Below are 24755 nucleotides of genomic sequence, written 5' to 3' on the forward strand. Positions count from 1 at the left end.
CAAGCGCCCTTTTCTCAAAGCAGCTGACGGTTGTTTTGCTGAACATCAAGGTAGCACGCTAAGGGGAGCAAATTATTTTTAGTCTTGCAGATCCCAAGGGAACGTTAAGAGTGCCGTATATGAGATTGCAGTAGTAAACTGTAAGAAATGCAGCAGCCACAAGCCAGCCCTGTATGTCTGATATTATGGGATGGGCATCTTAATTCAATGTTTATGTTTGTGGCTTTAATACAACCAGATGGCAAGTGTCCCTGTGTATCTTTCTGAAGTATTTCCTGCTCTTTCTTCCCTTCACCAAGGGCAGTGAGAGCATCTGCTTCGCTGAAGGTCCCAGGGTCAAGCCAGGTGGAACTAGGAACATTCTTCATCTGTATAAGGCAGCTACCTGTTCCTACGAAAACGGTGCCGTTTCAGAATTTGTTTTTGTGCTGCTTTCCCTGGCATCCGTCCACCATGTACACAGATTCCTATGTTCCTAAGTGAACAATGATTTATGCCTTACTGAGCCATTACTCAGCCTGCATGTCGGTCCAGCCCTCGTATATCCAGAAAGCGAAGACAGGTTTCCTTCTAAAGAGGTCTAGAATATCACTGAAGTGGCCAGGCTCAGAGGCTTAGGTTACTCTCGGCCTCTCTCACACAGGCCAGAGCTTCTAGTTTCAATGCAGCTGTAGAATTGCCTCCATAGTTGAAGAGGAGTAAACAATGTCTCCAAAGCCAGAAATGGCCACCGAAGTGTTGTGTTTAGCATCACTGTAATGCAGAAGACAGCACCTTAAAAAGCAGAGACATCACCTTGCCAACAAAGGTCCGTATAGTTAAAGCTATGGTTTTCCCAGTAGTGATGTATGGAAGTGAGAGCTGGACCATAAAGAAGGCTGATCACTGATTCAAATGCTTTTGAATGATGATGCTGGAGGAGACTCTTGAGAGTCCCATGGACTGCAAGAAGATCCAACCTCTCCATCCTGAAGAAAATCAGCCCTGAGTGCTCACTGGAAGGACAGATCCTGAAGCGGAGGCTCCAAGACTTTGGCCACCTCATGAGAAGAGAAGACTCCCTGGAAAAGACCCTGCTGTTGGGAAAGATGAAGGGCACAAGGAGAAGGGGACGACAGAGGATGAGATGGTGGGACAGTGTTCTCGAAGCTACCAGCATGAGTTTGACCAAACTGCGGGAGGCAGTGGAAGACAGGAGTGCCTGGCGTGCTCTGGTCCAGAGGGTCACAAAGAGGCGGACATGACTAAACAACTAAACAACAACAACAATGCAGAGGAGGGAACTGTGCATCCCTCCAAATGTTGTTGGGACTCCTAATTCCCATCAGCTCCAATGAAGCTGAATGTTGGAAGGCTCAAGACAGATAAAAGAATTTATTCAAGCAGTGCACTCCTGTAGGCAGGCAGGCATGGCCACCAAACTCGATGGCTTTAAAAGACGATTAGACAAATACATGGAGGAGGAGAGGGTCAGACTTTATGAGCCTTGGGGTCCCTTCCAACTCTACAGCTCCACGATTCCACCCCTTCCTCTTGCTAAAAGATTCCCAGCTCTTAAAAGGCAAAAGCTTGGCGTGCCAATTCAACAGAGGCATGGATTCTGAGCCCTGACAACGCACAGGTTTTTAGCTGTTGTGATATACCCAGCCTCATACACCTGGGGCCAAAGTGCACATACCTTTGGGATGAAAGGTGAGAAGACATACCTTGAATTTGCTCTGCTACAAGTTAGTCATTATAATTATTTGATTGCTTAGGAATTGCTTGACTTAAGCAAACAGCTTTCCAGCAACGCAACCTAATAAAAACATGTCAAACACATGCAGATTTTGGGGTGCAGATTGAAGGGTGAACACTGAAACCAGGACATGAGAAGCTTAAGGTATTGTTGCCACATGCTTATCTTTGTGTTCTCCATATGCTTCCTAATAATAAGAGGCAAAAGCTGCCCCGTGAAAAGCCATTGTTTAACACAGCATTCAGCTCCGCTTCGGCTTCTTTAAATCCTCCCACTCGTTCCAGCAACAGCTTGTTCTCATGTCCAAGTGAATAAAGCAAACTGATTGCTCCCCTTAAACTCTCCACCCAGAGGCATCGAGCTGGAAACCGGAAGAGTGGAGGACTTTGCATCCTGGAGAAGAAGTAGGATCCAGAGAGCCAGGGTCACAGGACGGCAGCGTGAGCCTCACGCAGCTCCAGCTTGGACTCTGAACGTTAAGAAGCCAGGGCTGCCGCACAATGCCTCCTTGTTTCGGGGAGCGTGCAAAGGAGTGCATGAGAGGGCAGGGAAATTCCTTGCTTACCTAGAACCCCTGAAGAAAAAAGGCAGCAGAGCTCTACAATCCAACCTTGGCTCCGACAAGAAAGGGGCCTCTGGAAGAGACAAAACACTGGGGTGTCTGCTATAGATGGCTGTTTTGCTACCAGGAAGTTTCACTTAAGAACATAAAAGGAGCCTGCTGGGCCAGGCCAATGGCCCATCTAGTCCGGCATCCTGTTCTCACAGCAGTCAAGCAGATGCCCCAAAGGGAAGCCCACAAGCAGGATTCGAACACAAGAGCAGCACAACTATGCCAGCAGATCATTATCGGAGCAAGTGTTTAGAACAGGGGTCAGCAACCTAAGGCCCATGGGCCACAAGCAGCCCGTGGGGGTCATTTAACCAGCCCATGGACCACTGCTGCCCACTCGGTCAGCTCCCATGTGCCGCGCTAAACTTGCACGGAGCAGAACGGGGACTGCCTTCCATGACACTGGCCGGCTTCCCATTGGCTGCAGGAAGCTGCGCATGCCTCCTCCGCGCTGGAAAGAGCGTTTGCGCATGTGTGCGCGTACACACACACACTCCAACCCACTGCGCCATCTGCGGGACCGTGAACCGGCCCAAGCCACAAAAACTTTGCCGACCCCTGGTTTAGAATCTGGTGCCTGAGTTTTAATTTTCCTCATCCCGCCCTCTTCTTTTTTCCTTGTGTGCTGTGGGTTTTAGATTGTAAGCCTGAGGGTAGGGACTGTATTGTTTCCATTGGGAGCCTTTTTGGCTGAAGAGCGGGGTGCCAAAATAAACAAAAGTCATGTATATTAATTTCAAGGAGTCTACTCTGAGTAGGACAAGCCCGGGCTGACACCCATGCTGCTGTCAACAGTGGAGTTTGATGGGGCTGTTGCAATTAAAGACCACCAGATCGGTGTCCCCAGGATAACCTTGTATGAGTATTCAGTTTAAGCTCCAACAGGAAAACCTGGAATCAACTCTTTAATTGAATCTTGCAGCGTCCGAGTCAATTGCAAAGGAGGCTGCACAGCCTCACCTGCTTGGGGCAAGCTTCTACCCCACAGCAGACACAGGGGGGAGCTGGTGGGGAGGGAATCCTGCACCCCTCATTAAACCACAATGCAATTTAGTGGCAAAAAATCAACAGAGTAACTTGAGCACCAGTGAAAGGGCTGGAAATTTTTCCATTACCGGTACCTCGATTTACCAAATAACATGTTCCACTTCTAGAAATGCCTTGTTTCATGAAATTAATCCATTAAGCAAATAAATTTTTAAAAAGAGTACAGCAGTCAAGTTGGACAATCTGAAAGTTGTGATTCAATTTTCCAGGGGACCAACCCTTGAAAGCATCCAATATATAATGCGCACTAATGTGTTTTATGAATGTGTGTGAACACTTGGGGTTGGATGAGGGAAGCATTAAATTACAAATAATCTAGACATGCTAGCTGGATTCTGATTGATTTAGGATTATTAGAAAATTTTTCAGAAAGTGTCTTATTCAAAATTTCCAGAAACATGCACATCTCTGCCAACTGAGCTATGGTCTGTTATAATCACTACCGAATAAATATTCAGATTTTACAGAAATCAGGTTTCGTTAACAGGATGAATCATTAAATCTGTGTGCATGTGCACTGACTTATCCTTGTGAAAGTATTGTTCCGGCTGCCCCAATATGGGTCGGGGCAGGAGCTATATAAATCTTTCTAGACAGGCTTTTGGGTATTTTCCCTGGCAACGAAACCAATGAAAATGAGGTCAGGAGAGAGGGACAAACAACTGTGTTGTGTGTCTAATGAAAGTTTAATCCGGACAGCCTTTACCTTCAACGGAAATTGCCTACACATTATCTGTTTCTGTGACCATCACAGTTATAAGCTCCAATTTCCTAACTGAAAAAAATATCTGATTTTGTCCTCAGGCAGCTTAAAGTTCCTAGGTCTCCTGTTATTTGCTGTTATTTGCTTTCTTGGAAATCAAAACTGAAGCCCCACAGAAACTACAATTAGGTGGTTAGCCTGTTTTGACAGGGAGAAAAGGATTTTAACAGGCTGTAGCACTGTGATTATTCAGAGTCGAGAGACCTTTGAATCTGCTTCTGATCCAATTCACCGATTCTGGCTCTTGCATCTAAGAAGGATATTAGAATATAGAAGGTGGGAAAGGTGCAAAAAAAGGCAACCAAAATGATCAGAGAACCTTCTTCACATAATATATACACGGCTAAACTATGGAATTTGATACTCTTAAGATGTCGCAACCACCATCAACTTCAACGGCTTAAAAAGACGTTTAGGGTAGGGTTACCAGACGTCCCCAGTTCCTGGGGACACTCCCCGGATGTGCAAATCTGTCCCCGGACAAGTTCCGTCCCCGGAATGTCTTCAGATTTGCAAATCTGTCCCCAGGAAATGTGGCAGCGGCAGTCCACAGCCTGGTAGCGCAGTTGGCTCTGGCTGGCTTCAGGAGCTGCTCGCTGCTGTGGTGTCTGCAACTTTTCCTCGCCAGAAATCCCCATATGACGTGTCTTGTGCATAACACATCATACGAGGACTTCCGGTGAGGAAAAATGGGGGGCGCCAGGGCAGTGAGCAGCTCCTGCAGCCAGCCAGAGCCAACTGCACTACCAGGCTGGCTACGGGCTGCTGACTCCCGCTGCCACTGCTGAAGGAGAATCGGGGATGTCTGGCAGTATAGATCTCCTTCCCACTTTGTTTTGACTGATGGGGGGGAGGCTCAAGAGTTGTGGGCGGGCGAGCGTTGCCCAGTTTTTTTAAAAACTCTGCGCATTTATGTTTCACAGGGTGCGAAAGGGCACCATCCCCACTACTGACTCCCTGTTGCTAGGTAAAGGTAAAGGGACCCCTGACCATTAGGTCCAGCCGTGGCTGACTCTGGGGTTGTGGTGCTCATCTCGCTTTATTGGCCGAGGGAGCTGGTGTACAGCTTTTGGGTCTTATGGCCAGCATGACTAAGTCGCTTCTGGCGAACCAGAGCAACACATGGAAACGCCATTTACCTTCCCGCTGGAGCGGTACCTATTGATCTACTTGCACTTTGACGTGCTTTCAGACTGCTAGGTTGGCAGGAGCAAGGACCGAGCAACGGGAGCTCACCCCGTCACGGGGATTCGAACCGCCAAACCTCTGATCGGCAAGTCCTAGGCTCTGTGGTTTAACCCACAGCACCACCTGCATCCCTTGCCCACTACTGACTCCCTGTTGCTACTCAGCTTAAAAAGAAAAGAAAAAAGTGTCCCCAGATTCACTGAAAAAAATCTGGTAACCATGGTTTAGGGAGCATCATGGAGGCTAAAGTTATCAAAAGCTACTACTGTACTCATAATGGCCATTTATGAGCTCCAGTGTCATGTCTCTGAATACCAGATAACAGAAGAAAACAGAATTCTGGACCAGGTGGGCCTTTGGTGTGATCCTGCAGGGTTCGTCTTACGTTCTAAGATGCAGACATGAACTCCTCCTGTTGACAAGGGGGCTGCGTCCCCCCCCCCCAAAAAGGCTGCCTCTCAGATAATCAGTTCATTCTTATAACTCTCAAGAGCAATTAAAAAATCTCAATGACTTGGCCCCCTCAAGTTAAGCTAGTAATAATCAGGCCACTCCAAATCCACAGCTATCGACAAAAATTGCAAGACATGCAGCTAAGCGTGTCGACACCACGGAGCAATATTCAAAACTGGGAAATCTCTGTCTCTTATTGAACCAGCTTCTATTAGAGAAAGGCAGTCTGACCATTTGAGTCTCACATATGGCAGAAAGGTGCAGATGGAAGCAAAAAGGTTTATTCCTAAGGGGGCGAGCTGTACCACAGACAAGACTTTGCCTTCCTACGTCTAAGGTTCAGCAACTACGACCATGCAAACTGAACGTGATGTGGGTGACCACTCAGAGGTGGATTTTTAGAGGAATGATCTGTGCAGAAAACCACAGTCCCAACGGACTGCAGAACCATGGTGATTGGCCAGCCGTTCTGACTGCAAAACTGCCCTACTGAAAGGAAAGACAGAGGCATTCTACCCCAAGATTTAAAGAAGTAGAAAACAAGAAAAACAAGAAAACACTCCTCCCACCCTCCAAAGCACCAGAAAAATTAAGGATTGTACATGAATGCGCTTGCTCAAGGGGACAACAGCAGGAGAGAAAAGCGAGGGGGCATTGAGCAAAACCACCGCGCACAGGGCAGCATGAATTTTAACCTCTGAGGACAAACATTTATGCTGGGCCTCGCCTTTGTGAGCAGGGAGGATGGAAACAGGAAGAACAGTAAGCGGTTGTGGGGGGGGGGGAGAAAGAGAAGGGGGGAGCAGACTGGGGACATAGAGAAGCAGTTGGTTACACGTCCCCCTTGTATTTCACCAACCCCAATCCCTAAAATATCAGACATTTGTAGGAAAATCCCACTACTGGGTCTGTTTTGCAAACTGAAATGGTTTCCTCCACTCATCTACAGGGATGCACAATTTTTGACTAGCCTTGTTCACAAAGATAAAAAAATGGGTGACAGCCTGCCTCTGCCTCTGGACAGTTTGTGCCTAAGGAAGCTCCATCCCGATCTCATTTTCCAACAAGAGCAGGAGGCCTGCAGCTAGCCTGTGTGGTCCTCTCTTGGGCAACGTGCTCCAGGTGTCTCAGCCGCATGGCTGCCAAGAAAGACTCCAGTCGTCCTTTCCCTGGGAAAATGAAGCCGCCCATTTGGCTGCCACTCAGCCAAGGAGCTCCGAGATGCTCAGGATGACATTTTTATCCCACCTTCCTCTCCAAATAGCTCAAGGTGGCACACACGGTTCTCCCCTGACTCATTTAATCTGAGCCTCCTTCACAGCCTGGAAGCTGCAAAAGTTGGTGGCGATCAGCCCTGGAGTTTCATAGGCATCTCTACCCCGCTCCCAGATTGGGAGGAAAGGCAGGAGTGGTTTGGCCACTACATTGCTAAGAAAGGCAGTGTGGTGTAGTGGGTAGAGTGCCAGACCATGACCTGGGAGAGCAGGATTCAAACACCCACTTGGCCATGATGTATCATAAAAAAAAACCCCCTATATATCACAGGGTTGCCATGAGGATAACATTGGGAGAAGTAGGTACCCCACCTTGTGCTCCTTGCCAAAAAGGTGGGATATAAATACTGAGTCATGATCACTGTTCCTCTAGCTGACAGGCGATGGCTTCGCAGGACTTTGGACAATGAGTCTTTTTGAGCCCGACTTGGAGAGGATGGGGATTGAACCCGCAACTGCTCCGCCACTGAGTTGTAACCACCAGCCACACCCTGCAATCTGCTCCTTGCCAAAGGAAAGAACATTTGGTATTGCCTGAACTAAGCCGCTGAGATTTCACAATTCCACCATTTAATCCCACATGGCTCTTTCACCAGATGCAGCCCTGACAGTCAGCGCATGTCTGGCAAAAATAAAATTTAGCAGGGATGGGGACGGAGGAGAAGAACGCATGTCGACCCTTTGGGGATGTGTAAGGTCCCTCGCGAACCTCGGCACCACAGGGCTAAGAAGGAGAAACCTGAATAAGCCAAAAGTTGTGACAAGTCCTGTGTGGAGACCATGCGCAGGCTGCCCCTTGCTCACTGCAGGAGAGGATTCTCATGCGCTTGCAGCTGCCCCCATACACTCTCTTCCAACGTGGGAATCATTAATGAGACTCTGTCCTACGATTCTATCTGATTACAGTGGTAAGGTAAAGGTAAAGGGACCCCTGACCATTAGGTCCAGTCGTGGCCGACTCTGGGGTTGCGGCGGTCATCTCGCTCTATGGGCCGAGGGAGCCGGCGTACAGCTTCTGGGTCATGTGACCAGCATGACTAAGCCGCTTCTGGCGAACCAGAGCAGCGCACGGAACGCCGTTTACCTTCCTGCCAGAGGGTACCTATTTATCTACTTGCACTTTGACGTGCTTTCAAACAGCTAGGTTGGCAGGAGCAGGGACCGGGCAACGGGAGCTCACCCCGTTGCGGGGATTCGAACCGCCGACCTTCCGATCGGCAAGTCCTAGGCTCTGGGGTTTAACCCACAGCGCCACCTGCATCCCATTACAGTGGTACCTCGGGTTAAGTACTTAATTCGTTCCGGAGGTCTGTTCTTAACCTGAAACTGTTCTTAACCTGAAGCACCACTTTAGCTAATGGGGCCTCCTGCTGCTGATGCGCCGCTGGAGCCCGATTTCTGTTCTCATCCTGAAGCCAAGTTCTTAACCTGAAGCACTATTTCTGGGTTAGCAGAGTCTGTAACCTGAAGCGTCTGTAACCTGAGGTAAAGGTAAAGGTACCTCTGCCCGTACGGGCCAGTCTTGCCAGACTCTGGGGTTGTGCGCCCATCTCACTCAAGAGGCCAGGGGCCAGCGCTGTCCGGAGACACTTCCGGGTCACGTGGCCAGCGTAACAGAGCTGCTCTGGCGAGCCAGAGCCGCACACGGAAACGCCGTTTACCTTCCCGCCAGTAAGCGGTCCCTATTTATCTACTTGCACCCGGGGGTGCTTTCGAACTGCAAGGTTGGCAGGCGCTGGGACCGAGCAACGGGAGCGCACCCCGCCGCGGGGATTCGAACCGCCGACCTTTTGATCGGCAAGCCCTAGGCGCTGAGGCTTTAACCCACAGCGCCACCCGCGTCCCTTGTAACCCGAGGTACCACTGTATATTTCCTGCATTGCCTGGGGTCGGACTAGATGACCCTTGGGGGTCCCTTCCCTACAACCCTATCAACTGGCTGGGGTCAAGGAGCTCCAGGGGGCGCCCATGCCATTCTCCGCCTCCTCATTCCACCCTCCCAACAACCCCGCGAAGGAGGCCGGGCGGCGAGGCCCAAGGCCGCACCCGGGGAGCTTCGCCGTCCAGCTGAAGGGTCTCTCCTAGGTCCTCGCTGGACCCCCTAACCGCCCCCCACCCCTCCGAAGAAGAGACCCAGGAAGGCCGGCGTGGCAGCGGCTGCACCAAGGAGCCACCCAAGCGGCTCTGCCCATCTTGCAGCCCGGGCACGTGAGAACCGGCAAACACGTGGCAGCCGCTCGCTCGCTCCCTTCTGCGTTGCTGCCCAGCGGGGGGGGGGGGGAGCAGTAGCGGGGAGTTCCGCAGGCGCCCGGCCAGAGAGGCTTCCAATGCCGGCCCTGTGAGGAGGAAGGCGGCGGGGCCGGCGAGGGTGGGAGGAGGCCCCGGCGGGGAGGCCCCTCCGGCGCCTGAGAGGAAGGGCGGGTCCCGCGTGCAGCCCGGAGAAGGGATAGGGGGAAGGGAGAGGGGGTCCCCAAAGGTCATCCAGCCGGTCCCGCCCCGCCGCCCCCTCAGCGCGCCCACCTTGTACTTGTCGAAGCCGGCCAGCTGCTCGGCGCTCACGTACTCGTAGCCGGCCATGGCGGAGGCTGTCGGGGAGAGCGAGAGAGAGAGAGAGAGACGCGCCTCGCCGCCGTGACAGGCGCCGCCGGGCAGCTCCCTCACAAGCTCCCTCACAGCGCGCGCGCGCCCGCCTTGGCGAAGGAGCGGCCCTCGCCGGCTTCCGTACCTCGCCCCGCCCCCGCCTTCCCGCTCGCCGCGGCAGATCAGCCCACCCGTGACGTCAGCGAGGCGCTCCCCGCCCTCCCTCTGCGGCTCCTCGCTCCGGCGGAGCCATCTTGGGAGAGGCAACGGAAGACCCCGCCTCTGGGCACGTGACGGCGTCGCGAGAGCGGCCCGCCCGTGACGTCAGCAAGGCGCTCCCTTCCCTCCCTTCCCTCCCTCCTTCCTTCCGCGGCTCCTCGCTCCCGCGGAGCCATCTTGGGAGAGGCAAGGGACGACGCCGCCTCTGGGCACGTGACGGCGTCGCGAGAGCGGCCCTCTCGTGACGTCGGCGAGGCACCTCCCTCCCCCGTCGCCGGCATACGCGGGACGGCGGCACCCTCTGACGCGCGCGATCCCCCGGCGCCTAATTGGTAGCGAGCACTGTCACTCTTGCCATGGGGTCCAATATGGGTCCTTTAATTCTTCCCGGTGCCCGCCTTCCCTATTGATTGATGGGCGGCTCCCGCCCACCCACTCTGCCTGGAAGCTTCTGATTGGGCGGGAGAAACCTATGGAGGGCTGCAGGCGCTGTTCTCTACTTGCGCCCGCCTCCCTGCCTCCGTCATTCCGCCGCCCGCTGCCCTAAGCGCAATTCCTGTCTCCGCCGGAAGGGGCGCTCTCCCTCCGTTTCTGCCCAGGCTTCGCTATCCTCTGCCCTCCGCTGCCCTCTTTCCTTTTTTTATTTTTATAAATAATAATATTTATTAAAGTTTTAAAGGTTACAAAAAGAAAAAGTAAAAACACCATATTAAACAAAAACAAAACAACACATCACAATAAGGGGGAAAAATTAAAAAAGGAAGAAAAAGAAGAAAACAGAAAAAATAAAATCCATTAAAAAAACCACAACGAATCTTCCCATAACTTATCTTTCATTTGCTTGTTTCCTTGACCTCACACCCCCCTTTTTTGTATTCTAGTTCGGTTAACTATTTCAGCAAATCCTTTCCATCTTTTCCAATTTTTCTCCTGTAATTTATCTTAATATAATGTAACTTTACTTTCCCTCCTTTCACCAATTAACAGTCTGTTTTTTCCTAATTCTTTATAACATTTCTGCTAAAACCACATAACTTCATTCCAACATCCTTCTAACATTCATTAATTTTACAATGTTTCTGTAAATAGTCTTTAAATTTCTTCCAATCTTCCTCCACCGACTCTTCTCCCTGGTCGCTGCCCTCTTTCCTCTGCTGCTGAGCTTCTGGCAGAAATGCCAGGGAATTTGCCCCGCATCTCCATCTGCACCCTGCCAGCCTTTAGGAACATCAACACATAGCTGTCCCCTCTAGAAAAATTAACCAATAAACTGAAACTGTTAGAACTGGATATGGAACAACGGATTGGTTCAAAATTGGGAAAGGAGTATGACAAGGCTGTATATTGTCCCCCTGCTTATTTAACTTATATGCAGAATTAATCATGTGAAAGGCTGGGCTGGATGAATCCCAAACCGGAATTAAGATTGCAGAAAGAAATATCAACAACCTCAGATATGCAAATGACACAACCTTGATGTCAGAAAGTGAGGAGGAATTAAAGAACCTTTTAATGAGGGTGAAAGAGGAGAGCGCAAAACATGGTCTGAAGCTCAACATCAAAAAACCCCAAGATCATGGCCACTGGGCCCATCACCTCCTGGCAAATAGAAGGGGAAGAAATGGAGGCAAGTGAGAGATTTCACTTTCTTGGGCTCCATGATCACTGCAGATGGTGACAGCAGCCACAAAATTAAAAGACGCCTGCTTCTTGGGAGAAAAGCAATGACAAACCTAGACAGCATCTTAAAAAGCAGAGACATCACCTTGCCGACAAAGGTCCATATAGTTAAAGCTATGGTTTTCCTGGTAGTGATGTATGGGAGTGAGAGCTGGACCATAAAGAAGGCTGATCTCCGAAGAATAGATGTTTTTGAATTCTGGTGCTGGAGGAGACTCTTGAGAGTCCCATGGACAGCAAGAAGATCCAACCTCTCCATTCTGAAGGAAATCAGCCCTGAGTGCTCACTGGAAGGACAGATCCTGAAGCTGAGGCTCCAAGACTTTGGCCACCTCATGAGAAGAGAAGACTCCCTGGAAAAGACCCTGATGTTGGGAAAGATGGAGGGCACAAGGAGAAGGGGACGATGGAGGACGAGATGGTGGGACAGTGTTCTCGAAGCTGCGAACATGAGTTTGACCAAACTGCGGGAGGCAGTGGAATGGGAAAACCATGGCTTTTACTATACGGGCCTTTGTTGGCAAGGTGATGTCTCTGCTTTTTAAGATGCTGTCTAGGTTTGCCATCGCCTTTCTCCCAAGAAGCAGGTGTCTTTTAATTTCGTGACTGCTGTCACCATCTGCAGTGATCATGGAGCCCAAGAAAGTCAAATCTCTCACTGCCTCCATTTCTTCCCCTTCTATTTGCCAGGGGGATTCTGTTTAACTTAATATATGTAGGAACACAAGTGAACAGCAAAGAACCTGCACAAGCAACGCTGACACCCAAGGATAAAGCATCTGTAATTTTTATAAAGATTGGGGGGTGTTACTCCCTCCCCTCCCGCACACAACATACACTCCCCCTTGCAAAAGCCCCCCTAAAACACTTTGTCCCCCAATTCTTTCCTCTCTCTCTCTCTCTCTCTCTCTCTCTCTTCCCCTGGCCCCGCCCCTGCCCCGCCCCCTTCCTGAGCCTCGCCGGCCACCGTCGCCGCCTCTCGCTCCCGCCAAGATTCAAACGGAGGCAGCTGTGCAGGGACTGGGCGGCGTCCGGCTCTCCCAGGTGGGGGGAAGATCGAAGGAGGCGCGGGGGGGGGGTCGTAGAGGGAGGGGGCATAGGGGGACAACCCCCCTCGGCTTCAAATCGCACGAACAAATAAAACACGTGGGAAGGAAAGCGACCCCAGGATGTCGCCCCCCCCCAAGTTCCCAAGGAAGGGGGTGTGATGATGGGGGGGGGGGGTCCTTGGATTGCGCAGGGCCTGGCCCCTAACTGCCCCCCCCGATCCTCCCAAACCTCCCCCGCAGCTTTTTATTTTAGGGGTTGCAAAGGACCCTGGCTGTGGGGGGCCGGTTCGTTTAGGGATTTCCTCCCAGTCCCCGTCGAAACCTAGAAGAGGCGCCCCCAGGACATGGCACTTCGGGGGGGGTTCCTTAGGACTGGGGGGTCGTGAGGGGAATTGGGGTGCAGTGGGTTTGCGAGAGCCCCAGTCCCTATATACCCACACCCCAAATGCTCCCAAAACTCCCCCCCCCCAGCCTTTAATTTTTATGATTGATAGTTGTTCAAAACTGCTTTTAACGTGGGGTTTTAAGAATCCTAACCCATCCTGGGAACTTAAGAGCTGAACGGTGGGTAGATAATGGCCAATGATAATAACTGTGGGGAGAGTAATTGGGACTGTAAGAACTCTTCTTTCTCTCCCAACAGAATAATTCTGAGCCATGGATGCGGAAACTGCTTTCAAGACCCCTAGCAAGCCACCTGGGGGGAAGAGATCAGGTGAGGCAATAATAATAATAATAATAATAATAATAATAATAATAATAATAATAATAATATAATATACTTATACCCCGCCCATCTGGCTGGGTTTCCCCAGCCACTCTGGGCGGCTTCCAACAAAACACTAAAATACAATAACCTATTAAACATTCAAAGCTTCCCTAAACAGGGCTGCCTTCAGATATCCTCTAAAGCTATGCTTTGTCAATGTGTGTTAGGGAGTGTTACAGGCAAAATTTGAACTATACATGTTTCCCTATAAAATAAATTACAAGATGAAAGATTAAAAAAAAACTTTTTTATTAAAAGATGATCCAAAAAGAACTCCCTTAAGAGAATCAAGTCTTTTTGTCTTAAGACAGTCTTTAAAAGAATCTTTAAACATCTTTATAGATGTTTACCTCTGTGTTAGAGATGGGGAATCTGTGGCCCAGAATCTCTGAGCACTGGCCACCTTGGCTTGGATTCGTGGGATTTGGCATCCAACCACATCTTGAGGGCCACAGAGCCCCCATCCCTGCTGTCTCCCTGGCAGAAGCAGATGAGAGGTTTTTGTTTTGCTGCTGCTGCTATTCTCCAGGGCAGTGAGTGAACAGCCTCTAAAAATTGGGGCTATAGGTCCCATCATGCCTTACCATTGGCCATAGTGGGTGGGGCAGGTGGAGGCTGAAGTGGAGACCATCTGAGAGCACAAGAAGGAGTTTGGATTTGATATCCTGCTTTATCACTACCTGAAGGAGTCTCAAAGCGGCTCACAATCTCCTTTCCCTTCCTCCCTCTGTGAGGTGAGTGGGGCTGAGAGACTTCAGAGAGAAGTGTGACTGGCCCAAGGTCACGCAGCAGCTGCATGTGGAGGAGCGGAGACGCGAACCCGGTTCCCCAGATTACGAGTCTTATCGCCCTTAACCACTACACCACACTGGCTCTCTGTTTGGGGAAAGCTGGTTAGAAGGATTCAAATGGAGTCTTGCCATACCCTGCTCTGTTTGAAAAACTTGTAGCAGGAGGGGGTTTGCCCTCCTTTAGAAGGGGAAGAAAGTATTAGGTGTGTTACTGTTCCGTTGTATATGGAATACACACGGATATGGAAAACACATCTTTCTTGCATGTCTAATAACAAAAGCAACATCTCTGTTTTTTGCACATACAGGGCAGGGTAGCTCTTCACCCTCAATAGCTATTCCGGCCTCTCCCTTCATGCAGAAGCTTGGCTATGGAACTGGAGTCAATGTTTATCTTATGAAAAGGTAAGTTGTCTTAAAGGACGGCGGGGACTTCAAGCAGAAAGACTGATATTGCCGAGTGGAGTGGATTTATGCTGCTGGGGGCTGGGAAAGAATATGTATATATTAAATGCGTATCTTGCCCCTTCCTCCCTAAGGAGCCCAGGGCACATTGGTGTTAAAAACTCAAAATAAAACAAATGCAATTAAAAAAATAATTTAGTAATTTAAAAGCTGCCAGGAATATTTGGTTTAGTAAAGCACCTGCCAGATTTGGGGTAGAGAAGGCGGTCTCCCCTGGGTCTATATACCTATTGGGGTGAGTTGTCTTTCCCTGTGGCTCAGATGGTGGAAACACTTAACTGCTGTGCAGGCTAATTCATATGGCGTCTCCTGGTTGTTCTTACATGTACTTACAATGTACAGTGGTGCCTCGCAAGACGAAATTAATCCGTTCCACGAGTCTCTTCGTCTTGCGGCTTTTTCGTCTTATGAAGCACGGAAAAAGGAAACAAACTTACAAGAACTCGCAAGACGTTTTGTCTTGCGAAGCAAGCCCATAGGGAAATTCGTCTTGCGGAACAACTCAAAAAACGGAAAACCCTTTCGTCTAGCGAGTTTTTCATCTTGCGAGGCATTTGTCTTGCGGGGCACCACTGTACAGTGGTACCTCAGATTACAGAAGCTTCAGGTTACAGACTCCACTAACCCAGAAATAGTACCTTGGGTTAAGAACTTTGCTTCAGGATGAGAACAGAAATTGTGCTCTGGCAGCAGCTTGTTGCTGTTTAGTCGTATCTGTCTCTTCGTGACCCCCTGGACCAGAGCACGCCAGGCACCTCTGTCTTCCACTGCCTCCCGCAGTTTGGTCAAACTCATGTTCGTAGCTTCGAGAACACTGTCCCACCATCTCGTCCTCCGTCGTCCCCTTCTCCTTGTGCCCTCCATCTTTCCCAGCATCAGTGTCTTCTCCAGGGAGTCTTCTCTTCTCATGATGTGGCCAAAGTCTTGGAGCCTCAGCTTCAGGATCTGTCCTTCCAGTGAGCACTCAGGGCTGATTTCCCTAAGAATGGATACGTTTGATCTTCTTGCAGTTCATGGGACTCTCAAGAGTCTCCTCCAGCACCATAATTCAAAAGCATCAATTCATCGGTGAACAGCCTTCTTTATGGTCCAGTTCTCACTTCCATACATCAGGAGGCCCTATTAGCTAAAGTGGTGCTTCAAGTTAAGAACATACCTCTGGAACGGATTAGGTACTTAACCTGAGTTACCTCTGTACTGCAATCTGGATTGATCTGAAACTCACACATCAAAGGATTTCTGGGCTGATGTGAGGGTGTGCTTAGAGACATAATATAGTAATATTATTTCTGGATTTGTCAGCACACCTGATCTAGGGTTGGGGTAAGAGAAATATGTGCTGTTTACTCCTAAATGTCATAATAATATAGCCTCTGACTGAATCTGCTACGTCAGCCATCCTCAGAGGAGGAAGGAAACAGACGTTCTTGTGGTCCAAGAAATCTGGTTTGCCCAGATCCCTCTCTCTGATTTCCATAGTTTGCTTCCAGGTCTCCCAAGGGTATCTCTTGCTCTCCCTGGGCTGTGAAGAAAATCAATCTCAAATGTGACGCCAGCCGGAGAACTACATATCAACAAAGGCTGAATGAAGAAGCCAAGATTCTAAAAACCCTTCAGCACCCAAACATTGTGGGTAAGCTTTGAATGGGGGGAAGTGCGGGGTCATCATTCAGACCTATTAGCCAGAGGCGGGATAATAATAATAATAATAATAATAATAATAATAATAATAATAATAATAATTTATACCCCGCCCACCCACTCTGGGCAGCTTCCCAAAAAATATTAAGATACTGTAATACATCAAACATTAAAAGCTTCCCTAAACAGGGCTGCCTTCAGATGTCTTCTAAAAGTCTGGTAGTTGTTTATCTCTTTGACATCTGGTGGGAGGGCGTTCCACAGGGCGGGTGCCACCACCGAGAAGGCCCTCTGCCTGGTTCCCTTTAACGTGGCTTCTCGCAGGGAGGGAACCGCCAGAAGGCCCTCGGAGCTGGATGGAGGTGGCTCTTCTAAATTACTGTATTTTTCGCCCTATAGGACGCACTTTTCCCCCTCCAAAAATGAAGGGGAAATGTGTGTGCGTCCTATGGGGCGAATGCAGGCTTTTGCTGAAGCCTGGAGAGCGAGAGGCGCCGGTGCGCACCGACCCCTCTTGCTCTCCAGGCTTCAGGAAGCTATCCGCAAGCCTTGGGAGCCCAGTGGGAGGTCCCGCCAGGCTCGCAAGGCTTGCGGGCGGCAGCCTGTTCTGGGGGCTGGGGTCGGGGGAAGCTCGGGCTTCCCCTGCCCCAGCCCCGCGGTTGGGGGGGGGAATAGTCCCCCCCCAAAAAAAACTGGCCTATGCCAGTGCGCCCTATAGGGCGAAAAATACGGTATTCAGGGGTGTCTAGATAGCTTTTGTTCCCTAGCTGTAAAATGTGAATAGGGAACCTGCCACAACTAGTGGCTGGGAATTGCAAAGCACTCTACCAACTTGCCTGTCTATTGAAGTGATCTTTGGGTGCTCTTCCACGTTCTCCGCCATCGGAGTTAAAATGGGTGATGAGCCGAGAGCCTTCTTGATGGTGGTGCCCCGTTTGTCTCCTTAGGGAGGCATATGTAGTTGCATAATTTTTATCCTCATTGTCAGATGGTGGTGTGGTTGCTCGAGAGCAAACAGGCAAGACTCCGACCTGTCTTTTCCAGGCTTTATTCTTAGTGAAACTATTTACAGTGAAGAGCGTCACAAGTTCATGTCTGGCTAGCAGAATCTGGGAGTGGTCAGTCCTTGTACCTCCCCCAGCATAACAGTCACTTGACCCCCAACCTTCTCCACCCCTCCCTGCGCCCAAACCTCCTGCGCAGAGTGGGGGCTGGCAAAGGGGCACTTCCCTCCTCCCCTGTTTGCTCCCCTGTTGAGGTCCTCCCTAGCATCCCCTGGTCCCTTCACCTCTTCTCCACTGGAGGTGGGGCTTTCCTCCTTGCTAGAGGAGGAGCTGCTTTGCAAGACTTTCGGAGGTTCCCTATAACACAACTGCCCTTCCACCTCTCGCCTCTGAGCTGATGGCAGTTCCCTGACACTTATTCTCCAAGGTGTACTTTTAATACGATTACAGTTGTACCTAGGTTCTCAAATGCCTTGGTACTTGTACATTTTGGCTCCTGAACGCTGAAAGCCTGGAAGTAAGTGTTCCAGTTTTGAAGCGTTCTTTGGAACCCGGACGTCCAACGCGACTTCCGCAGCTTCCGATTGAGTGCAGGAAGCTCCCGCAGCCAATTGGAAGCTGTGCCTTGGTTTTCGAACGTTTTTGGAAGTCAAACGGACTTCTGGAATGGATTACATTTGAGAACCAAGGTACGACTGTATTATAAATATGTGTTATCTTTTATCTTGTTTTTGAAACAGTGCTAGAAAATAGCAGTACTTGAACATGGGGGAAATTGTGTAACAAGGATAAAAACTGGCTTTTCCCTGGCTGAATGCTAGCCCTGTTCATTGAAGGTTTACATTGGGAATAACTGTATTGTGGGCTGCCATTAAATGGAGATAGCTTTTCTGGCCCATAAACAAATGGCTGTGTGCTTGTCTTTAAAGGCTACCGTGCGTTCGCCGAAGCTAAAGATGGGAGCATGTGCCTTGCCATGGAATACGGGGGAGAAAAGTCTCTCAATGACCTAATTGAAGAAAGGAACACGAAACATCTGGGGCCCTTTCCAGCTGCCACCATCCTGAAAGTTGCCTTGCACATGGCAAGGGGCCTGAAGGTAGGTCTGGGGAGGCTGGCGTGTGATGCTGTAGCGACGGGAGAGTCATTGGTCTCGAGAACACAAGTTTGGCTAAAAGGCTTCTCTGGTTCTGAAGCAAAGGGAAGAGTCTCTCTCAGAAGGAAGTGACTGACTGAGGTTGGAGTGCCAGGGATTAGAGGTCCTAATAAAGGTCCAGTTCACAGGGGGAGGAACAGGCTGTGAAGGGGGCAATTGGGAGGAACAAGCTGTGAAGAATGGCATTGCTCTGGCACCCATTTAAAGGAGCAAAACAAGTAAGAGTTGCATTGGTGCACCAACTTCCTGAAAATTAAGGAAAGCAATCCCCTGGCACTCCAGCTTGATAGGAGTTTTAAACCCTTCTGGCAAAAGTCCCATTTTTAGCAAACAGGCTGTATGTGGAGCAGAAAATTAGCTCAAAGCCATAGTGAAAGTGATAGTCAGGAAGCTTACTCTTAGGTTGGAGTTCCAGGTATAAGAGGTCCTAATAAGAGGTCCTTCACAGCGGGAGGAACAAGCTGAGAAGGGGGCAAACAGGGAATTTGGACTGGGGGAGACTGGTTCACAGTTGGAAAGCCCCTTAGAAGAAGAAGAGTTTGGATTTGATATCCTGCTTTATCACTACCCGAAGGAGTCTCAAAGCGGCTCACATTCTCCTTTTCCCTTCCTCCCCCACAACAAACACTCTGTGAGGTGAGTGGGGCTGAGAGACTTCAGAGTAGTGTGACTGGCCCAAGGTCACCCAGTAGCTGCAGGTGGAGGAGCAGGGAATCGAACCCGGTTCACCAGATTATGAGTCCACCGCTCTTAACCACTACACCACGCTGGCTCCTTAGAATGCAGAGTGGTGATATCATGTCCACTGCTGCAAGGCTGGTGGTCTGTTGCACAGTCAAATAGTTTCAGCAGTACTAACTTACGTATTATGATGATGATAATAATAAAATTTATTATTTATACCCCGCCCATCTGGTTGGGTTTCCCCAGCCATTCTGGGTGGCTTTCAACAGAATATTAAAATACTGTACAATAACCTATTAAACATTAAAAGTTTCCCTAAACAGGGCTGCCTTCAGATGTTTTCTAAAAGTCTAGTACCTCGGGTTAAATGTGCTGCAAGTTGAGTGTTTTCAGGTTATGCTCCGTGGCGAACCGGAAGTAACGGAGCGCGTTACTTCTGGGTTTCACCGCATGCACAGACACTCAAAATGACGTCATGCGCGGAAGCGGCAAATTGCAACCCACAGACATGGGTTGCGTTCACTTCAGGATGGAAACGGGGCTCCAGAACGGATCCCAGTTGCATCCAGAGGTACCACTGTAGTTGTTTATTTCCTTGACATCTGATGGGAGGGCGTTCCACAGGGCGGGTGCCACCACCGAGAAGGCCCTCCGCCTGGTTCCCTGTAGCTTTGCTTCTCTCAGCGAGGGAACCGCCAGAAGGCCCTCGGAGCTGGACCTCAGTGTCCGGACTGGATGATGGGGGTGGAGACGCTCCTTCAGGTCTACTGGGCCGAGGCCATTTAGGGCTTTAAAGGTCAGCACCAACACTTTGAATTGTGCTCGGAAACACATGAAAGTGATGTGGCCCCTATTTACAAAGAGTGGCATGGAACCAGGGCAGGAATTTCAGGACTGTTGAGTAGGGATGACTCGACAGAAGAATTTGGCAGCGGTGTCCTGAGGAAGTCATTGGGGGGTTTACAGTTAGCTAGGTGAGTTATCTGGCTTGTCACCTTATGTTGGTCACACGCCTTTCTAACATTTCTGTCTCTTGGCAATGCTGGCACCATCGCAAGCTGCTTTAACTCAATGAAATTACTTACTGACGGTATTCGTGTCCTTTGAAGGCGCCACATTGCAGGATTTTAAACTCTGGGGTGTCTACCAGTATCTACATTGCTTAAAGAGGAGGCCTTTCCAAGATGTGTGCGTCCAAGGATCCTGAGTGAATTAGGGCAGGATCCCTAAAAGCAGGGGGGCCTTGAATCTATACTCTTCGCCTTAACAGTGCCTGGCACTTGAGGTGAAAACTTGAGAGGCATTTCCTGAAGAGAGACTTGCACTAAAGCCCACACCTGCCTTGAAATTATCTTTCGGTTCTGATTCCCTTTGGTAGCAAGGCACTCATCCGAACCTCTGCCTTTCAGTATCTACACAACGACAAGAACTTGCTTCACGGTGACATCAAATCTTCCAATGTTGTCATTAAAGGTGACTTTGAGTCAATAAAGATCTGCGACGTGGGCGTTTCGCTGCCTCTGGATGAGAATATGATGGGTATGTGTGGCATCTTTTAATGTCCTACGGCTGCTGTCTCAATGGCCAAGTCCTCTTTGCTGCATCTTCCCTTCTGCTTTCTGCCCTTGGATCTCTGCGTCTGCCTTTGCTCTGCTTTACTCTTGGCCAACTGGGATGTCATGAGGATGGCTCTTGATATCTTGATTTGGATTTTCTGTTTCCGTGCAGTGAGTGACCCAGAAGCCCATTATATTGGCACGGAGCCCTGGAAGCCCAAGGAAGCGCTTGAGGGAGATGGCTCCATCACTGACAAGGCTGACATCTTTGCATTTGGGCTTACACTCTGGGAAATGATGACTCTCTCGATACCTCATCTTAACCTGGAGGAAGAAGATGAAGGTGTGTTTGTGCTTCCTTTTGGTCCAGCCGAGTGCAGACTTGCTGGCTTTCTGTTGGGCCAAGCTTTCTGTGGTCCTTGGGAACAGGCTGTGGCCTAGGGACTTTTGAGCATTATTTTGCAGCCCAATACGGTGGTACCTCTGGATGCGAACGGGATCCGTTCTGGAGTCCCGTTTGCATCCTGAGCGGAACGCAATCTGCGCGGGTCGTGATTTGCCGCTTCTGTGCATGCGCGTGACATCATTTTGAGCATCTGCACATGCACAAGCGGCGAAACCCAGAAGTAACCCGTTCTGTTACTTCCGGGTTGTTGCAGAACACAACCTGAAAACGCTCAACCTGAAGCATATTTAACCCGAGGTATGACTGTACAGTGGTACCTCAGGTTAAGTACAGTGGTGCCCCGCAAGACGAATGCCTCGCAAGACGAAAAACTCGCTAGACGAAAGGGTTTTCTGTTTTTTGAGTCGTTCCGCAAGACGAATTTCCCTATGGGCTTGCTTCGCAAGATGAAATGTCTTGCGAGTTTGTTTCCTTTTTCTTAAAGCCGCTAATAGCCGCGCTTCGCAAGACGAAAAAACCGCAAGACGAAGAGACTCGCGGAACAGATTAATTTCGTCTTGCGAGGCACCACTGTACTTAATTCGTTCTGGAGGTCCGTTCTTAGCCTGAAACTGTTCTTAACCTGAAGCACCACTTTAGGGCCTCCCGCTGCTGCCATGCCACCGGAGCACAATTTCTGTTCTTATCCTGAAGCAAAGTTCTTAACCTGAAGGACTATTTCTGGGTTAGCGGAGTCTGTAACCTGAAGCATATGTAACCCCAGGTACCACTGTACTTTGAAGATTTAATACAACTTTTACTCGGTTGTACTTATTTAACATTTCCAAGGGATAAGAGAAATATATTTGTGTGTGTAAAATGGTCCGCTTGAGTTTTGCATTTTAGAAAGACCCTCAAGTGATTTAATTTTGTGCCTTTTCTAGAGCATGCTCCTTCTATCCCCTTTCCCTCCTCCTTCGATACCAGCATAACAACCGTGAGGGCCTTTATTTCATCTGGTGACTGGCTTGCTCTGGCCTGTTTGTCATGTCTCTGTAGAGTCTTCTTTTGATGAAGATGACTTTGATGAAGACGCTTATTACGCTGCCCTTGGGACTCGGCCGCCACTCAACATGGAAGAGTTGGATCCTTCCTATCAAAAGGTCATTGAGCTGTTTTCTCTCTGCACTATGGAGGAGCCGGAAAAGCGCCCTGCAGCTGCACATATCGTGGATGTTTTGGAGGCGGAAGGATCCATACAATAAGTGCCCTCTTCTACAACCCTGCACTACTATGGCAGCTTCATTTTCTTTTATTGCTTTCTGTGTAGTGTTCATACATGGGGATATGGACTTTTAGTTTCCCATAGTTTTATATTAGAACGGGGGGCTTTTAACAAGGTTTCATTTCAAGCTATTTAGACGCTGACTCTAAATATTCCGTATTCCACAAAGTTGTGTCTTAAGTGACACACACACACAAACACACCGCACCCTTAGCTGATAGCTGATGCCTAGCAGCCCTGTAGTTAGTTTTTCAGTATTGTAAATATAAAGCAACTTGTTCAGGTCTTTCAGTTCCCTTCCCTGCTCCTCCTCTTGTTCTGGTTGTGTTTGCGTTGTTCATTTTGATCTTGACTTGTACTTTTGTCTTATGAGTAAATATCAGAACATTTGTGGCTGTTGAAATAAAACCTTTCAAACTTGTCAGTTTGGCACAAAAACTGGTTTATTTTCTTGTTTAGAAAATGGCTGTATCCTCAGGCTGTTTGGCAGTGAGGTGATGTTCCTTGCATCTGATGTATCTGAAGAAGTGCATGCACACGAAAGCTCATACCAATAACCAACTTAGCTGGTCTCTAAGGTGCTACTGGAAGGAATTTTTTTATTTTGTGATGTTCCTTGGTTATCTTTTGACTTTGCACCACCCATGCACCCGCGTTCTCATTCTTGTGGCTGCTGGTTTTAAACTGGGCTCTCCTGTCTGATGTAAAGTCGGGTCCCTCTGCATTCAACTACTTGTTGGGCTAAGGATCAAGACAGTCTGGGTTTCTTTCCCAGATGAGTCCAAACCTCCAAGGAGCTTATTAGGTAGGAAGTTGAAATCCAGTACCTTTGTTAGTATACTCCCAGTTCTTCTTACATGCTTGGGGGTCAAAACTAGACAAGACAGCTGAGATGCTGGAGTTGAGGCTTAGATTTGTTAATTACCGAGGAGAAATTGGGACAAATATTGGGGTGTTCCTATTCCAGATCATTCATGTAGGGTGGGATAGAACTCTACAATGGCAAACAAAATGGCATGACAACCATACAGGCACACAAAGTTTAGCTGTTTATATGCTGGTGCCAAAAGGCTCTGAGCCAAGATGGGGAAACTACGTAGTGTTTGGTACAGAATAGTGGACATAAAAGCAGCGTGGGTTATAGAAGACGATCCCACCTCATGCACAAGACATCTGAAAGGATTCCATGTGGGGATTAGGACCATGATACTGAAGAGGGTTTTGTTTCAGAGATTCTATTCTGATAAACCCAGAGGCAGCCTCCTTCATTTGAATCTGACACAAACCCCTACAAGAGATGATGTTCCCACATAAAAAACTTTCCTAAAATTCATCATAAGCTGTTCAGTCACTCTAACAGGTGATGTTAGTGTTCTATAACCTCAATGGCATTGCTCTGGCACCCACTGAAAGGAGTAAAACAAGTAAGAGTGGCGTTCCTGAGTTCCTGAAAATTAATGAAAGGATTCTCCTGCCACTTCAGCTTGATACAGTGGTACTTCGGGTTAAGTACTTAATTCATTCCAGAGGTCTGTTCTTAACCTGAAACTGTACTTAACCTGAAGCACCACTTTAGCTAATGAGGCCTCCTGCTTCCGCTGCACCGCTGGAGCACGATTTCTGTTCTCATCCTGAAGCAAAGTTCTTAACCCGAGATACTATTTCTGGGTTAGCAGAGTCTGTAACCTGAAGCATATGTAATCTGAAGCGTATGTAACCCGAAGTACCACTGTAGTTTTAAACCCTTCTGGCAAAAGTCCCATTTTCAGCAAACAGGCTGTACATGTAGCAGAAAATTAGCTAAAGGCCATAGTGAAAGGGATAGCCAGGAAGCTTACTCTTAGTGATAAAGATAAATTACATAACAAAGCAAGGCCCCATTTCCAGCTTTTGTACAGTGGTGCCCCGCAAGACGAATGCCTCGCAAGACGAAAAACTCGCTAGACGAAAGGGTTTTCTGTTTTTTGAGTCGTTCCGCAAGACGAATTTCCCTATGGGCTTGCTTCGCAAGACGAAACGTCTTGCGAGTTCTTGCGAGTTTGTTTCCTTTTTCTTAAAGCCGCTAAGCCGTTAATAGCCGCTAAGCCGTTAATAGCCGCTAAGCCGCTAATAGCCGTGCTTCGCAAGACAAAAAAACCGCAAGACAAAGAGACTCGCGGAACGGATTAATTTCGTCTTGCGAGGCACCACTGTACCTCCATTTCAGTGAGATCAGCTCCCCTTTCCATTTCAAGAGGCTTGATAGGATGTGTTTGCCCATTGTGAATCTTTTCCTTCTGCCATTTCAATACAAGTAACTCCATTGTCTCCCAACAGATGCCACTAGTATGAATAGAATGATGCACAAAAGAGCAGAGGTGGGCCTACTCCCAAGTTTGTGGGATCTAGTTTCTTGCCTGCCCCAGGACCCTGAAA

At 49.0% G+C, this 24755-nt stretch overlaps 2 protein-coding genes across 2 annotated transcripts in view; one reads left to right on the plus strand and one right to left on the minus strand.

The window, feature by feature from the left end:
* The window catches only part of SELENOI (selenoprotein I), a 54636-nt gene extending 44832 nt beyond the window's left edge, over window positions 1-9804 (minus strand). The window contains exon 1 of the mRNA XM_028725291.2: window positions 9597-9804. Within this exon, the coding sequence (XP_028581124.2) occupies window positions 9597-9653 (57 nt within the window). The 5' untranslated portion in view covers window positions 9654-9804. The remainder of the gene's footprint in view (window positions 1-9596) is intronic.
* A 2688-nt stretch (window positions 9805-12492) lies between these two features.
* On the plus strand, window positions 12493-22764 carry PBK (PDZ binding kinase). The gene is made up of 8 exons (XM_028725289.2): window positions 12493-12599; window positions 13248-13319; window positions 14473-14569; window positions 16120-16262; window positions 18204-18373; window positions 20524-20653; window positions 20843-21013; window positions 22115-22764. Exons 2-8 carry the CDS (start codon window positions 13262-13264, stop codon window positions 22318-22320), a joined length of 975 nt encoding a protein of 324 aa, XP_028581122.2. The 5' UTR covers window positions 12493-12599; window positions 13248-13261; the 3' UTR covers window positions 22321-22764.
* Window positions 22765-24755: the final 1991 nt, after the last annotated feature.

The sequence above is a fragment of the Podarcis muralis genome, chromosome 3 (genome assembly GCF_964188315.1).
Source record: "Podarcis muralis chromosome 3, rPodMur119.hap1.1, whole genome shotgun sequence".
Lineage (NCBI taxonomy): Eukaryota > Metazoa > Chordata > Lepidosauria > Squamata > Lacertidae > Podarcis > Podarcis muralis.